The sequence below is a fragment of the Schistocerca gregaria genome, chromosome 3 (assembly GCF_023897955.1).
Source record: "Schistocerca gregaria isolate iqSchGreg1 chromosome 3, iqSchGreg1.2, whole genome shotgun sequence".
NCBI classification, from domain to species: domain Eukaryota; kingdom Metazoa; phylum Arthropoda; class Insecta; order Orthoptera; family Acrididae; genus Schistocerca; species Schistocerca gregaria.
The window spans coordinates 612,485,220-612,501,410 of record NC_064922.1 but is presented as its reverse complement, the minus strand read 5'-3'; the positions used below and the strand labels follow the sequence as shown (position 1 = coordinate 612,501,410).

The 16,191-nt window shown below is 42.7% G+C and overlaps 1 protein-coding gene across 2 annotated transcripts in view; it reads left to right on the top strand.

Annotated features, from left to right (window-relative positions):
• The window catches only part of LOC126356192 (MOB kinase activator-like 2), a 349,077-nt gene that overhangs the window by 27,808 nt on the left and 305,078 nt on the right, over positions 1-16,191 (top strand). The window contains exon 1 of one of the 2 annotated variants that reach the window (XM_050006975.1): positions 6,666-7,336. The exons of the other annotated variant lie outside the window; for it this stretch is intronic. Within the exon in view, the coding sequence (XP_049862932.1) occupies positions 7,236-7,336 (101 nt within the window). The 5' untranslated portion in view covers positions 6,666-7,235. Of the gene's footprint in view, positions 1-6,665; positions 7,337-16,191 lie in introns of those variants that run through there. 2 annotated transcript variants of the gene reach the window in all.

Here is a 16,191-nt window from a genome sequence, read left to right as displayed (position 1 = left end):
TAAGGCACACTTCTTTCAGTGAAACAAACCTTTTACCTTTCGCACTGGCATCTTGTATGTTATTATATAATTGTATACATAACTTTTAATTCTGTATTGTTTATTGGCTTGTTTTATATCTGCGTGAGATGTCATGGTATAAAAATAAATAAATGCCATTTTGTCGAATATTGATTTTGTGAGACCATGGCTGTGTGAAAAATACATGTTAATCTACATAAATAAAAATGTAAATATTCGTTCGTACAAAATCTTAAACATCCGAGTGGTGTTCAGTGATTCCTTTGAAATTTTGCTACAACGTTGTATTCGCCTAGTCAAATGTTTTATATACCTACTGGAGCACCATGTGATGGGTAAATGTATGTATATATGTAAAATAAAATGTAATATGTGTAATACATAATTTTTTCTGTAGCTTTCGGCGTTCTCATCGGTACATAAAAACACGCACGTATTCGAATGCAACGTTGCGCTGAAATTTGGAACCAATGGGTGAAGAATTTCCAGAGATTTAAAATTTTGAACAAATGAACATTTACATATATGTAAATAAAAATGTAAATGTTCTTTTGTTCAAAATTTCAAATATCCGAAAGTTCTTCGCGATTACTTTCAAAATTTGACACAATGTTGCATTGAATATGCGCGTGGTTTTATATTCCTACTGGAGTGGCACATATAACATATAAATTTTTATGTAACTATTATTGGTAAAATCTATATAAAATGTAAATGTTCGGTTGTCCAAAATCAGAAATTTCCGACAGTTCCTCACTGATTGCTTCGAAATGTTGACACAACTTTGCATTCGAATATGTGTGAGTTTTTATATACACATTTTAATATATGTAATGTAATAAAATAAATAAAGGGGAAACGTTATCTCCAAAAACCTAGAAATTCTTTGATCGATGTACTTCAGATTTTTGCACGTTACTCTCATGAACATTTGATGGACATAGGCTAGATATTTTGATATTTATAATATATATGTAACATATAAGGTGAAACATTGTTACCAATAATCTTGTAAAAGTATTCGAATGATATAATTCAAATTTTTACATGTTACTGTAATAAATGTACGGACACGATTGGCTACATATTAGTTAATGTATAGTGAAACATTGTTCGCAAACAAAAGAAAATTGTATTTATGGCTTATTGGCTTATGATTAGAACTACTACAGAATTTGAATTTGCAGTAATAATGAATAAGGCTGAATGTTAGAGAGAGGGAGTATAGGAGATTTGACGGAGGGGTGAGAAGAATACGTAGAAAGCGGAAAGGAGGAGATGGACGGAGAGACGAGGAAGGAGGATGAGATGGACAAAGAGAGGGAGGAGTAGATGGGCGGAGACAAGGGGAGGAGAAGAAGATTAGAACGTATTATCCAATTCCCGTTCATATTACAAACATGAACTCTCTTTCTTCTTTCTTTTCCTTTTAACCAGACTGAGCCACAGCGACACTTCACTGGTAATAGCTAGTTCTTTCAATAAATTATAAGCAGCAAACAGCCACTGTTAATGATCATATTAATATAGAATAAATAGCGCCGTAACTGATTTCGAATTGATAGGTTCATTTTCAGCGTTAACTAGGTGGAATTTGAAGTGTGATGAGTCCGATGACGAACCTATCGGTTTGAAACCGATAACCAAGCTACTTGTTCTAAATAAATAGCTTTTTGCAAGAATTAACTTGAAAGTAAATAAATGTAAACTATTAGTTATCCACCTCCACTCCGTGCAATAAAGCGGTGCAGTTCGTTGCACATAGTGGTTTCGTTGTGAAACACTGATTTCCCGTGTCGGTCATCGCCGTACCCTAGCACTAAGATACCTGTCGAAAATGCGTTCTGAGAACATTGGCAGTGGATAAAATTATTTGAAGGAGTACAGCATTCAGCTACTTTGTCATGATTACTTGATGATGTGGTGTTGATCTAAAAACGTGTCACGTAAATGAAAGGTTTAAGCCCAGTACAACAAATTTTGACTGTGAGCAGCTATCGAATCCTGCGTTCTAAGAAAAAATAGTCACCTTCGAAAAACAGCTAATAATGAAAAAATACGTTTCAGAGTAACGTTAACTGGTAAGTTAAACAGACTCGTGTAATTGTGTTGTGGAAAACAATGTACGTTACGACCGGAGACAACAGTGTTTATTTCGAACTTGTGTGGTGTCGAGTGGTAGAATAAACTACACTTTCCGTCCTCTGCTCGCTCTCACACTAATCCTTCACGAAATCTGGCAATAATTCAGTAGCATGGCATCAAAAACACGTTACAAAAGAGTTTCACGCAACACCCACCTCCCGACCGCTTTGGATTTCGAGTCACCGCGTTCTTCTTCTTCGACCTGTATGCAGCTTCGGCTGTTATTCCGCTGTATAACATTAAGTTTCTTATCTAATGGGAAGGTTTCGTCGATGCGTGTTGCTGGCGGCACTACCATTTCTAGTATTGCTGGCATTGGGAGGTTGTCGTCTATACACATTTTTACGGTGGACATGACTGCGCCTGCTCGGACATGATATGAGGATTGTCATAAAGAACTGTACCTCCAGTTGCTGTCGTCTAGCTTAGGTAGTACGAACCAAATATCAAAGAAATTGATTCATTTCTTAAAATAATGTAAGTGTTGCGGTGTTTCACAGAGATCCGTTCTCGAAGTCTCTGCAAGACGCGCGAATATACTTACAGAAAGTCCTCGTGATTTGTTACAGTCATATACACTTAGAACATTGTGTCAAACTCAAAATATCAGTTCACCTCATGTAAAAGAAGTTTCTTTTCCGTTGAACATCAGAAGATAGCTATCGATTCTGCCAGTGGCTTTCGTGTCGGTGTCTTCCGTTACTGACGTCCTTTCACAAGTGGTCGATCGGTCGTCATTTCGACTGACGTGACCTGCATATTTGTGTTTCATCCCGTCGTCTTCTCTGAAAGCGTCCTTATGCTAGATAATGGAAATAATCTAAGGGAAATAATCCTAGTAGAAATACGTTAAAAGTCTAATATCTCTCTCTCTCTCTCTCTCTCTCTCTCTCTCTCTCTCTCTCTCTCTCTGTCTCTCAACTCAATTTTTTTAAATTTACCCTTTTTCCTAGCTGTGTCCGATCAGGGTTTCAGAATAAGCCTGCTCATCGGTTTCCATTTGTCCGTTTGCCTCTACATTAAATGCGGATCATTTCTATACACATGCGAAGTGTAAAATAATGTTGTGTATCAGAAAATGGTGAGAAAACAGCTCATTGGACAGTACTAATTAGCCGTAAAAGAGACCCAGTGTAGTTCTGATGTGAAACATTCGAGAGAGTATGCCACGGAGGACGCTTCAGAAAGAGGAATAAGTGAAAAACTTCTATTTAATCACAGAGGTGAATCTTATAAAAAATAGAAAAACACGAGTAAGTCTTTCCCCGGTGGTGTTTTCTGTTTAAATACCTCCTCTCTGAAATGTCTAGTTCACTTGTTTTAAGTTGTATGAGGGCGTGCTGAAAAATAATGGCTCTGAATTTTTATGTGGAAACTCTTAAAGCTTTTTAAATAAATCAAACCTTATTAACATTCTATATCTTTATTCTCTGTGTCTACATATTTATTTCTCAGCCTAACAGTAGTCACCCTGGCGACAAACACATTTCTCCCAAAGAGAGACCAGTTTGTTGATAACGTCACGGTAGAATGTTTGACCTTGTTAACGGAGCCACAACCTCACCCCTGCTTGCACCGCTTCATCACTATCAAAGTGAAGTTCTCCAAGGTGTTCTTTAAGTTCTGGAAACAGATGAAAATCGGATGGGCCAATTTGAGACTGGAGAGAGGATTATCGATGACAGTGAACCCAAGGCGTCGGGTTGCTGCAGATGCCGGAGCGCTAGTCTGGCATTGTCATGCTGAAAGACAGGTGTATGGACGAATCCTTCGTAATCGAAACTCGATTACAGCGCATCTTTTCCTCGCATCGACATAGTTACGTTATACACTGCCATATTACACCCTACAATTCCGCGCCCTCTAGCGGCATAGGGCACCAAATATGCAGACACGAAGAATGAAGGTGTATAGGAGTTAATAACGTTAGTTCCGTTGAAAAAGCTGTTAAGTTTCCTCATAAATACTCAAAGGCATTACTTTTCAGCACATGTGTTACTAGACTGACGGACGTTTTTCGATTTACAACTGTGTTACTTCACGGCAGCCTCCGGAGTACAAACTGCAGTTACTTTCCTTTGACAGAATGGTGGAACGTCTGTATTGAGCGAAGTCCAGAAAGATTCTTGAAAATTCTGCCAAAGGTAGCTGGCAAACGAGCATTCTGTTCGTTTGCTGGCAGATACGTAGGATGATTAAGGCCGCCAGAGCAAAAATTATAGCATTTTAAAACTACATTTTAACTCTGTGAAGTCTGCAAGCAAGATCTTACTCTGCAAGTAAGATCTTAGGCGGAAGCCTTCCCCCACCCCCCTTCGTTCCCCTGGCGAATCGCGGTTGGTATCGTATCAATAAAAGGTCTAAATTTTTCATCATTTACGCGAGATGTATATTGGAGCAAGTAACATGGATTCGGCCCTTCGGAATTTTGATTGTCAGGCTCGCCACGAAGTACAGCGCTTTCTTTTTAGCGTCTCCTACTGGAATTTTTCCGAGAGTCTCACTGAAATGTCCCACAGACTAAACAAACCCGTCATGAAACGCGTACCTATACTTCGGAAAAAACTCTCTCTCTCTCTCTCTCTCTCTCTCTCTCTCTCTCTCTTTCTCTTTTTCTTTCTTTCTCTGTCATTGGCAACAAACTCCACCCAGGTCTGGCAACAAACTCCACCCAGGTCATCTGACGACACAGTATTCTCAACTGTGTATTATGTTCCGATTTACTCAGTGCCGTCCAGAGGCTCTGTTGTGATGTATACATGCCACCCGTCAGTACATCGAATCCAAGAATGCCTCCATTCATTCGATGATGATGGAACAAGAGTGCTATTAATGTGGGTCGTTGATCAAGTGGGAGTGTCGGGGAATGAAGCTGCCGTTGCTTCCGCCGAGGCTGCAGACCGACAGCTAGGCCTTTTAGCTACTCTGTCCCTCCAGATGATCTCTGTGTTGCTGCACGTAGGAACACTGTCACTCTGACATGAACACTGACTGGTCTTCTCTGTATGGGAACAAACTTCGGGGAATTAAACACCAACCAATGACTTGGACGACTTCCGTACCCCCCTCATCGCAAGGAGTCCGCAGCTCGTGGTCTCGCGGTCGCGTTCTCGCTTCACAAGCACGGGGTCCCGGGTTCGAATCCCGGCGTTGTCAGGGATTTTCACCTGCCTCGAGATGACTGGATGTTTGTGCTGTTTTTATCATTTCATCATCATTCATGAAAGCGGCGAGATTGGACTGAGCAAAGGGTGGGAATTTGTACGGGGCCGCGCAGTTGATCGCCCCCACAAGCCAAACATCATCTCGTCGCAAGGAGACACTATTAGCTAGGCTGCGTATTGGATACTGTCGTTTCAGCCACCGTCATTTGTTATGTGGAAACCCCGCATCACTCTGCAACCAACCACTGACTGTGCACCATTTTCAGACCCTATGCCGGCTTTGTGACGTTTTAATGTATATTTGCCGTCTGAATTATCAGATTTTTTGCAGAAAGAGGACAAGCTATAGATCACGTCTTACTTTTTATTCGTCGGAGTAATACTGCGGAGGAAATTTAATTTTCAACCGTTTGAAGAATCTCCTCGAACGAGAAGTGATCGTTTTTAGCTATCCTTCTACTTCAGTCGTTTAGGCTCTGAGAATTATCGACTTGAAACTCATTCTGTAATTGACCATTTTAAGGTGTGACACTGATGCTTATGACCTCAGCTGTTTTGCGCCATGAAGCAACAATCAACTCCGCCATGAAGCAACAATCAACTCTCTCTCTCTCTCTCTCTCAACCCCGACCCCGCCTCCGCTCCCTTCCCACCGTTCAGTCTAATGTGGTAAGTGTCTAAGATGGACGAGAAGTCAAGAATTCGTTGAAGGGAGACTTCAGCCGGCCGTTGTGGCCTAGCGGTTCTAGGCACTTCTGTCCGGAACCGCGACTGTTACGGTCGCAGGTTCGAATCCTGCCTCGGGCATGGATGTGTGTCATGTCCTTAGGTTCGTTAGGTTTAAGTAATTGTAAGTTCTAGGGGACTGATGGCCTCCGATGTTAAGTCCCATAGTGCTTAGAGTCATTTGAACCATTTTGAACGGAGACTTCGTAAGTGATCACCTTCATGGATGAAGCAAAGTTCAAAAGCGTTGTTTCCTATATTTTTAAACTTGCAGTTACTGAGCATTTGTATTTTTTCTTGCTCGTGAAGGGGACGAGAAAGGTACGGCGTGGGAAAAAGTATCTGCGTTGTACTTTCTACATACTGTACTTAATGCTGCATCTCGAAGGAAGAAAATGGGATGGCCCTGCCGCAGGTAGCCCACAAATATCTTCCTTTTTTTGTTTTATGTTTTTTTTTTAGTGAGCGTGGCGTAGTTGTTGGCGCTTACAGTGCTGTACGGACGCGAAAATACGATTAGGGCAAGTTTGTCGGCTCTGAGCCGGAGCGCGCGGGGCTTCGCTGGCGGCGATAATTCTTGGCTGGGCATTCCAACACGCGATCTAGTGTGGCTTCGCTGGCGGCGATAATTCTTGGCTGGGCATTCCAGCGCGCCAGTGCCGCGGGTTCGCCAGCCGGACGGACACTTGTTCCTCGGGCTGTGTGGGCCGACCATGTGTGGTGTGTGCTCTGTCTTGGGCCGTCGTGTTTCAGTAGAATAACTTCTGGTTGTATTCTAGTGATAAAAATACTACTTCCTGGACACTGTTCAGTTCCTTATGCTACCGATGTGACTGCTATGCTGGAGCTGCACGTCATAATTAAGCCCGCTATTTTGTTTTGCTCGGTTGGCTGGCAGTGAGTTCAATGTTTACGATTGGCTGCATCTGCATTCACATACAACCCGATAGATGTCAGTGTGGCTCCGTCTGATCCTTTCATTCGACGGGGTCTAGTCGGCCGAACGATAGGATACGAACCATCAAGTCTCGCCTGTTGTTCAAGAGCGTCTGAAAGTCGAAATAGCGAGAAACAGCGCCAGATTCAAAAGTTTCGATCAGAGCGAATCACAGCTCTGTACTGAAGGCTAAGTGCAGCTGAGGAAAAGTTTATTGTAGACTGCGAACAGTATACTGAACGATGTTTACATTCGGTGGCGGCGGCCGAAAACTACTCAAGCTTACCAGCCTCAGCAACAACGTCGTCATCGAGGTAGACGAGACAGTCACATGTTTCTGCAGGTAAATATAATATCCGTGTACAAACACTCTAGTAGTAGTTATTCCATTACTCGGTCCACCTTTTACGTCACATTTCGTACCATTCTTACCGCGCTGTTGTGTAGCGTAAGATCAGTCTTATGAACTTTTTTCATCTCTCTATCTGCCAAAGCTTTTGTTAAAATTCATCGTAGTGTGTCTTTATGTTAATTTTTCCTTCTGTAGTGCTGTTTTAATTATTTTGATTTTGTATCCGAATGCGCTGACAGTATTTCAAAGATATTTTATTCGAGATTGCTGCTAATCCATATTTCCTTAAGAATCCGCCTTTTATACGGGGATAGCAGTATAAGGCTTCCCCCCCCCCCCCCCCCCCCCAGTGCTTTGATGTTCACCTTTGGTTTTACCTTTTCCTTCCTCTTGTGTTACATATCCGATTCCCATAATTTTTTCTCATTTAAATATCATTTAGCTTCATTTTACTTGGTTCCGTACGTGCTTTGCCTTTGTCGCGATTGGCCTTTTCTTATGATCTCTCTTTAGTTCTTACCGTACTTGTTGGATTGATTTAAATTTTTTTATCATTACACAATTCCTCTGGTTTTCTTTGAGTATCTATCATGTCATTTGAAGGCGAGATTTGCTCCTGCAGCTTGTCATGGCGCGTTCAGACACTGGGTCAACAGCATATATTTTTTTCCGTGACGTCCTACTTCAATCAAGACAAAACTGATTACATTCAGTAATGTTAGGCTTGTCTCAGGTTATCTCACTGCAATTGAAAAATGGTCCCTCTCTCCCTCCTCCCCCCCCTCTCCCCCTCCCTTCCCCTCTCCCCCTCCCTTCCCCTCTCCCCCTCCCTTCCCCTCTCCCCCTCCCTTCCCCTCTCCCCCTCCCTTCCCCTCTCCCCCTCCCTTCCCCTCTCCCCCTTCCTTCCCATCTCCCCCTCCCCCCATCTACCCCTCTTCCCTCCCCCTCTTCCCTCCCCCTCTCCCCTCTCCCTCCCCCCTCTCTCCCCCCACTCCTCCCTCCCCCGCTCTCCCCCCACTCTCCCTCCCCTGCTCTCCCCCATCTCCTCCCTCTCCCCCCACTCTCCCTCCCCCCTCTCTCCCCCCTCTCTCCCCACTCTCCCTCCCCCCTCTCTCCCCCCTCTCTCCCCCCTCTCTCCCCCACTCTCTCCCCCACTCTCTCCCCCACTCTCTCCCCCACTCTCTCCCCCACTCTCTCCCCCCACTCTCTCCCCCACTCTCTCCCCCACTCTCTCTCTCTCTCTCTCTCTCTCTCTCTCTCTCTCTCCTCTCCTCTCTCTCTCTCTCTCTCCCCCCCCCTGTTCGCACCTCTCGGTCGCGTTCTCGCTTCCCGAACACAGGGTCCCGGGTTCCTTTCCCAGCAGGGTCAGGTATTTTCACCTGCCTAGAGATGACCGGGTGTTTGTGCTGTCCTCCTCATTTGATCAGCATTCATGAAAGTGGCGAGACTGGACTGAGCAAAGGTTGGGAATTCGTACGGGCGCCGATAACCGCGCAGTTGAGCGCCCCACAAACCGATAATAATAATAATAATAATAATAATCTCTCTTTCTCATCCCGTAGATTCTTCTATTCCAGTTATCGAAGAAGTATAATTGTCTGGTATTGAATAGTCGTTTATTAAACAAGTCAATTGTTGTTATCCGTTGCTGTCATTTGAAGCTAAAAATTCCGTTTTGTGTTGTAGTTGTATGATATGGAATTTAGATAGGTGGTGCAGCTACATTTTCTGCTGTTGTACACTTAACACAAAGCTTCTGTGTGTCCCAATAGCTTCGAATTGCGTTACCGTCAAGTTTGATATTTTACTTACTCGCTGCAGTTCGCTTTGAAGCTCAAACTTTTTGGCCTCAAATATCTCACAGAGTGTGACATGTCCTTGTTTTAGTTTAACAGTAATTTTTGTTCGAAATTCTCAACCGCAGTGACAAGAATAGTCCATCGGAAATTGGTGAGAACACTAAGTACTCCTTAGAGGAGAAATGGTACAAACTGATAGGAACTCTTGATCGACGAGAAGCTGTTTAAATTTCACCAGGCACATTTACCAGTCCTGTACCTGTAGACACACTTCCACAGTCTTTCTATCGATTTTCAATTTCTGCGTTTCTCGTTCTCCTAAATTAATTGTGGGTGTAGCTGCGAAACTGGTGTCAGATCTATGTCCGGCCATATTGATAGTTTTGTTTTGTGCTTTCCCTACATTACTTAAGATGAATAACCACGAAAGCGAACCCTTCGTCGTGCGCCCCTGTTTCAGACTTCTCTTGTGCCGGTGACGCACTGCTTAAGAATGACAGAAAAATTCTTCATGCAAGACAGTAGTCGCTTTCTTCTGCCTTTTCAAATCATTAAACTTCAGAAAACGATCATCAGAATTACGCATTAACATAAAGAAATAAAAGACCTCGACTCATTGCGAACTGCAGAATACTGTCGCCATTTATCAGTATTTACCAAACGCCTTGTAGTCATTATTTTAGTTTTCTAAATCTGAGATTTAATTTGATGCTTCATGACCAGTTCAGTCGTATCTTCGTTAAGGTGACACTTCACGTAAAACCTGTGCTTCTGACACAGGTTTATGTCAAGTTACAAATCTAGTTATCTAAGCATGTTGTCGCAGGTTATAGCTATGGGATTGTAATCAGGACACAGCCTAGTGATGACGTAGTTATAATAAGGGGACGATACTGAAAATTCGATTAAGCATCCGTCGCCGTAAATGGACGGACTTAAACGAGATTAAATTTCGCCTTTCAGCACAGGTTTTCCCAGAATTAATTTTACACGAGGTTGATTTTCGTTGAGATTGACATCGTTGCTCGATTCGTGATAGTTAATATTTGAAGCTTTCGTAAGAGATGCGTCAATGAGACATTAGCTTGCAATTAGTTCTGCATCTCTTAAGACCCGTTCAACAGTCTAGTTTCACTAGTAACGAGTGAAGAAATTGAAAACGCTTAAAAAAGAGCGTCATGATTCTTGACAATTCTCTAATCTACGCTAGTGGCCCGGCGAAAAGGGAGTATGTGTGCTACACTTAAATACTGCTCAACTCGTAAAATTTTGTTACTGCGGGGGTGCACAATCTATAACAAAACTGTCCAAATCACTGTAAAATGCGTGTGAGGATTTCTTCTGTACCATGTATAGGGGTGGGTTTCTTCCTCTTCCAATCGCATACTGAGCACGAGAAAATTGACTACTTAAATGCCTCTGTGCGCGCTGCAATTAGCCTAATCTTGACTTTGCAGTCCCTGCGGGAGCTATATGGGGAGGGCTGTAGTGTGTTCCTAGATTCCTCTTGAAACTTGGTAAGCAGACTTCTGCGAGATAATTGATGTCTTATCTTCAAGCTGCGGGCAACTCAAGTTCCTCAGCAGGCTGTACGATAATAGATAGGGGTTGAACCGTTGGCAGCGTAAATTTCCAATTCCGCTATTTCTCTTGTTAATTTTAACACCTTTCGAATTTCCAAGTCAATAATTAACCTCTGCTGCCTACATAACTCGTCATCCGAAAAAGAAATCCGTCAGAGCTACTTTAGTCACAAGGCAACTCAGGAACTCACATTTGGCCACGGAATTTCCAGTGTACATTTTAATTATTCACTTCACACATTCTTTACTCTGGAAGTAGGACAGCGATGGAAGTGGCTTGCAGTTTAGTTAGTCAGCGCTGTCACTGCCCCCTATCTGTTTATTGTAGTGCACTCTATTATTTCGGCCTATTGAAATAAGTGCTTATTTCGATGCAGCTACAAATACTAGATTCTACTGGTCTTATACTTGTGGGCATAAGGGTCACTGACACACTAAGCATAAGGATCGTAATTTTGATCTAGATGGGATTAGAACTAACTTCAGAGACAAAAATACTAAATTACTTGGTTGACCATTAATTTGTTGTTCTAACACTGTGACTATGTAAACAACTGTAGCATGAAAATTTTACTGTTTTCAGTTCAAAACTTTAATGCTGTTAAGTCTTTGATGGCAGAATGCAATCCCGATAAGAGAAAGTGTTACTAAAAGTCATTCTGACTTGGATGTAACATGCAGTTTAAGGATATTTGGTTGTGAACCTTCTGTGTAATTGTGCTCTCCGCTTTTGTAACCTTAAACAATATTCATCTCTTATATTTATAAAGCGGAGTGTATATTTGTGCCTATGTCCAGGATATCCTCCCAAACACTTCTGTAGATTTCGAGGTAGTTTGGCAAAAAGCAGCAGGCCTTACGTATCTCCTAGCTCCAATAGGAGTAGAGATAAGGGCAAAAACGTATTTTTTTCAGGCCAGGCAGCCCTGCACGACAGGTGTGTTGTATGGGAACAGTATCAGGCTGCTAAATCAACCTGCTTTTGCAGGGTAGCGTCTTATGTCAGAGGCAAGAAAACTTTTTCCAGGCCCCAACATCTAGAGTGCCCTTCATGACAGGCGTGTAGTAGTAGTAGTAGTAGTAGTAGTAGTATCGGCCTGCTTTATCGAACTGTGTTTCAGGGGCTACATGTGCCTGTATGTATGTCTGGGGACAGGTTGAGATGGATTGAGGAGAGGATAGACAGAGTGAGGGGGAGAAGGAAATGTACAGAGAGGGGAGGAGGGGGAGATGCAAGAGGCAGATGTAAAGTGTAAAGAGGTAGTGAGCAGGTGGAAAAGGAAGAGAGGAGGTGGAGATAGAAAGAGGGGATGAAGGATATGATCATGGGGTGGGGAAAATGGACAAAGGGAAGGGTAGGGGGAGATGAAGAGAGAGGGTGGGGAGGAGTAGACAAACGGAGGTGGGAGGATGAGGTGTGCAAACAGAGGAAAGAGGTGGACACAGCGAGGGGAAGGAGAAGGTGCTTTCAATACATGTGTTGAATACATACGAGGGCGAAGCTATGGAAATCCTTTACGGCACTTTTTCTCACTCACATCTCTCACAAAATGATTTTTAAAAAAGTTTTATCAGTAACTACATTTTCGCCATTCGTGCAATAAAATCGATGCAGGAGACATAATGTTTTGAGTTTTTACTTCTATACTACTAACTCTATTCGCAGCACACTCTGCAGGCAGTATTTGCGTGTGCCACTGAATGTACCTGCAAAATTATATCATTGCACAACTTGTGGCTAAAGAGATAAGAGTCATACAAATGAGCTGTGTAAAAACGAAACTGTAGGGTGCAATCAGTTAGAGACACAGATGAAATATTTGTACAGATATGAGTGAAATATGTTAAATATATGTGAAATCTGTACTCAGGCAAAGCCACATGTAAAAAGCTCCTCCTAAACCACTGGATCGATTACAACCAAACTTGGTACACATGTTATGTTACGTGCTGTCTGTAAATAAATACTGTGGGGTCGAGTAACCAGCAGCGCCATATTGGGTTTGTGGTGATCATGTGGGGAGAGCAGTGGGAGGAGGAGGTGGACAGACAATGGTGAGATGGATACAGATGGGGGGGGGGATAAAATTGACAGTGGGAAAGGGGGGCCCGAAATGGACTCAAAGAGTGGGAGGAGGAGGTGGAAGGGAGAGGGAGGAGGAAGATATGGACTGAGAGAAGGGAGAGGGAGGAAGAGGAAGAGGAGGAGGAGAGGGGATGGACATAGAGGGAGAGGAGGAGGAGGTGTGGGTGGACAGAGAGACAGGCGAGGAGGAGATGGACAAAGAGGGGCGAGGAAGAGGTGGATTAATAAAGGATTGGAATAAGTAAATACCCAGACAATCCCAGGTGCCTAGCTAGTAGTTAATAAGTTTCCGATGTTATGTATAAAATATCTGACAAGACAGTATGTTAAGTAGACTGTGAAATGTGGTAGTTGATACTTCGCACATAGACGTAAAAATAAATGGTATCATTGTTTCACAGCGATAGCAGTTTATCAGCTTTAGGCGTCTCCCGTTTATATTATTCCTTACGTTATTGTTTTCAGCAGTCCGAAGGCTGGTGTTATGTGACTATCCATGCTAGTCTGTCCTGTGTAAACCTCTTCAGCTGCGAATAACTTCACGTTTGAATCTGCTTACTTTGTTCATGCTTTGGTCTCCCGCTATAAGTTTCATCCCTACACTCTTACCTCCAGTACCAAATTGACAGTTCCTTGGTGCCTCAGGATTTGTCCGCTGCCTGATTCCTTCTCTTAGTCAGGTTATGCCATAATTCAATTCAGGACATTCTCATTGGGTATTCGATCAATCCATCTAATCTCAGCAATTTTCCGTGGTGGTGGTGGTTGTTAGTGTTTAACGTCCCGTCGACAACGAGGTCATTAGAGACGGAGCGCAAGCTCGGGTTAGGAAGGATTGGGAAGGAAATCGGCCGTGCCCTTTCAGAGGAACCATCCCGGCATTTGCCTGAAACGATTTAGGGAAATCACGGAAACCTAAATCAGGATGGCTGGCGACGGGGTTGAACCGTCGTCCTCCCGAATGCGAGTCCAGTGTGCTAACCACTGCGCCACCTCGCTCGGTCTATTTTCCATATCTCCACATTTCAAAAGCGTGACTTCTGCTCTGGTCCGAGCTGTTTGACTTGCATACAAGGCTTCCAACAAATATCTTCAGCAAAAACTTCATAAAACTTAATTGGTACTAGATGTTAGCAGGTCCTCATTTTCAAAAATTGTTAGGTGACTACAGTCTGTCTGGCTTTTATATTCTGTCTACATCGAGCATATCCAATTATTTTGCTGCTCAAATAGCAATAATCATCTACTACTTACAGTACAGTTCCCTCAGAATTGACTGATTTAATTAGACTTCATTCTATTACTCCTGTTTTACTTTTGTTGATTTTCACCTTTTGTCGACACACATCCATTCCGTTCAGTTCCTCTTCCAACTCCTTTGCAGTCTCTGAGAGAACTCCAATGACATCGGCAAACCTCAAGTTTCTATTTCTTCTTTGTGAACTTTACTTCCTTCTTCAAATTTTCGTTTGGTTTTCTTTACTGTTTGCTCATTGCACAGATTAAATAACATTGGGAATGCTTTAAAAATCCCCTCCCTCTCCCTCCCTCTCCCCTCCCCTCCCCTCCCCCACCTCTCCCCTCCCCTCCCCTCCTCCCCTCTCTCCCACCTCTTCCCCTCCTGCCTACTCCCCCCTCCATCTGTCCCCCTCCCTCTTCCCCCTCCTCCTCCCACCGCTACTTCCTGTCGACTTTGATAACTGCAGTCTGGTTTATATAAGAGTTGTAAATCTTTAGTCCCTTGTGTGTTAACACCGATACCTTCAAAATTCCAAAGTCTGTAGACCAATCTATATTGTCGGAAACATTCTGTAAGTAACTCGTAATGTCAGTATTCCCTCGTGTGTTCTTGCATGTATCTGGAACTCCAAACTGTTTTTCCACAACGTAGGTTTCTAGCAGTTTACCCATTCTTTTGTAAATAATTAGTTTCACTATTATGCAATCATGACTGACTGTTCGACAATATTCACACTTCTCAGCACTGCTGTCTTACATTCGTCTTAAAGTATGTGTGTATTTTGCCTGTCTCATACATCTTGCACATCAAGTGTAATAGTTTTGTTATTTCCTCCAATGATCTTAATAACTCTGGGGGAATATCGTCAACTCCAGGCGCCCTGTTGCAACTTTGATTTTTCAGTACTCTGTCAAAATCCTCTCGCAGTGTAATAGCCTCCCGTCTCGCTTCATCTACGTCCTCTTCCTTTTCTACAATATTGCCTTCAAGTTAATTTACCTTGTAGAGCACCTGCAGATATTGCTACGACTTTTCAGACTTCCTTATTTACCTATTACTGACTTGCGATCTCAGCTCATGATATTCATAAAGAAGCTCCACTTCCTTCCGATCATCTCTTTAATACTCGTATAGGAGGTATCTTTTATGCATACTTCTATGGCATTGCATTCTTTCTTTATCCATTCGTGCTTAGCATTTTCGCCTGCTTCATTTGCTGCATTTTTATATCCGCTCCTTTCGCCAGTTAAATTCAATATCATCTGTGCTATCCAAGCGTTTCTACTAGGCCTGTATTTGTACCTGTTTGATCTTCTGCTGCCTTCACTATTTCATCCGTGCCCCTTCGTCTTCTATTGCATTCCCTTCCCCAGTTCCGTCTGAAACTTTGGATAATCTCTGGTTCTTTCAACTTCTCAGTCTCCCAGCTGAAGTTACTTCATAATAAATCATGGTCGACATCCCGTGATGAACCATGAGCCATCTGATCCTTGAAATGTAAAGTTTACAATCTACTTACGAAATCTGTTACCATTATATATACAATATGAGTTCTTCCAGTGTCTCCGTGTCTGTTCCACATGCGCAGTTTCTTACATGATTCTTAAACTAATTGTTAGCAGTGATTAAATTAACCTCTGTGCAAAATTCTAGCACGCGAGCTCCTCTTTCATTCCTTTCCCACTGTTCATATTGTCTTACTGTTTTTCCTTTTCTTTCTTCTCCTATTATCGAATTCCAAGCCGACATCGCAATTAGATTGTCGTCTCCCGTAACAGTCTGAATACTTTATCTCATGATACATTCTTTCAATCCCATAGTTTGCGGAGCTAGTAGACATATAAACTTGTACTGTGGTGGGTGTTGTTTTCGTGTCTGTCTTGACTACGATAAGGCGTTCACAACATTAATAAACCTACTCTTGCGTTACCCGTATTTGCTTTTGTGTTTATAACCCTGTAGTCACGTGATGAAGTCCTGTTCTTTCCAATACCGCACTTCACTAATTCCCACTGTATTTAACTTCAACGTATTCATTGCCGTCCTTAAATTCTCTAAAGTTCTTACCCGATAATCTAACACTCAACGCTTCTCGTTTTGTTTTTCCTGATGACGACTTCCTCCTGAGTAGTCCCCGT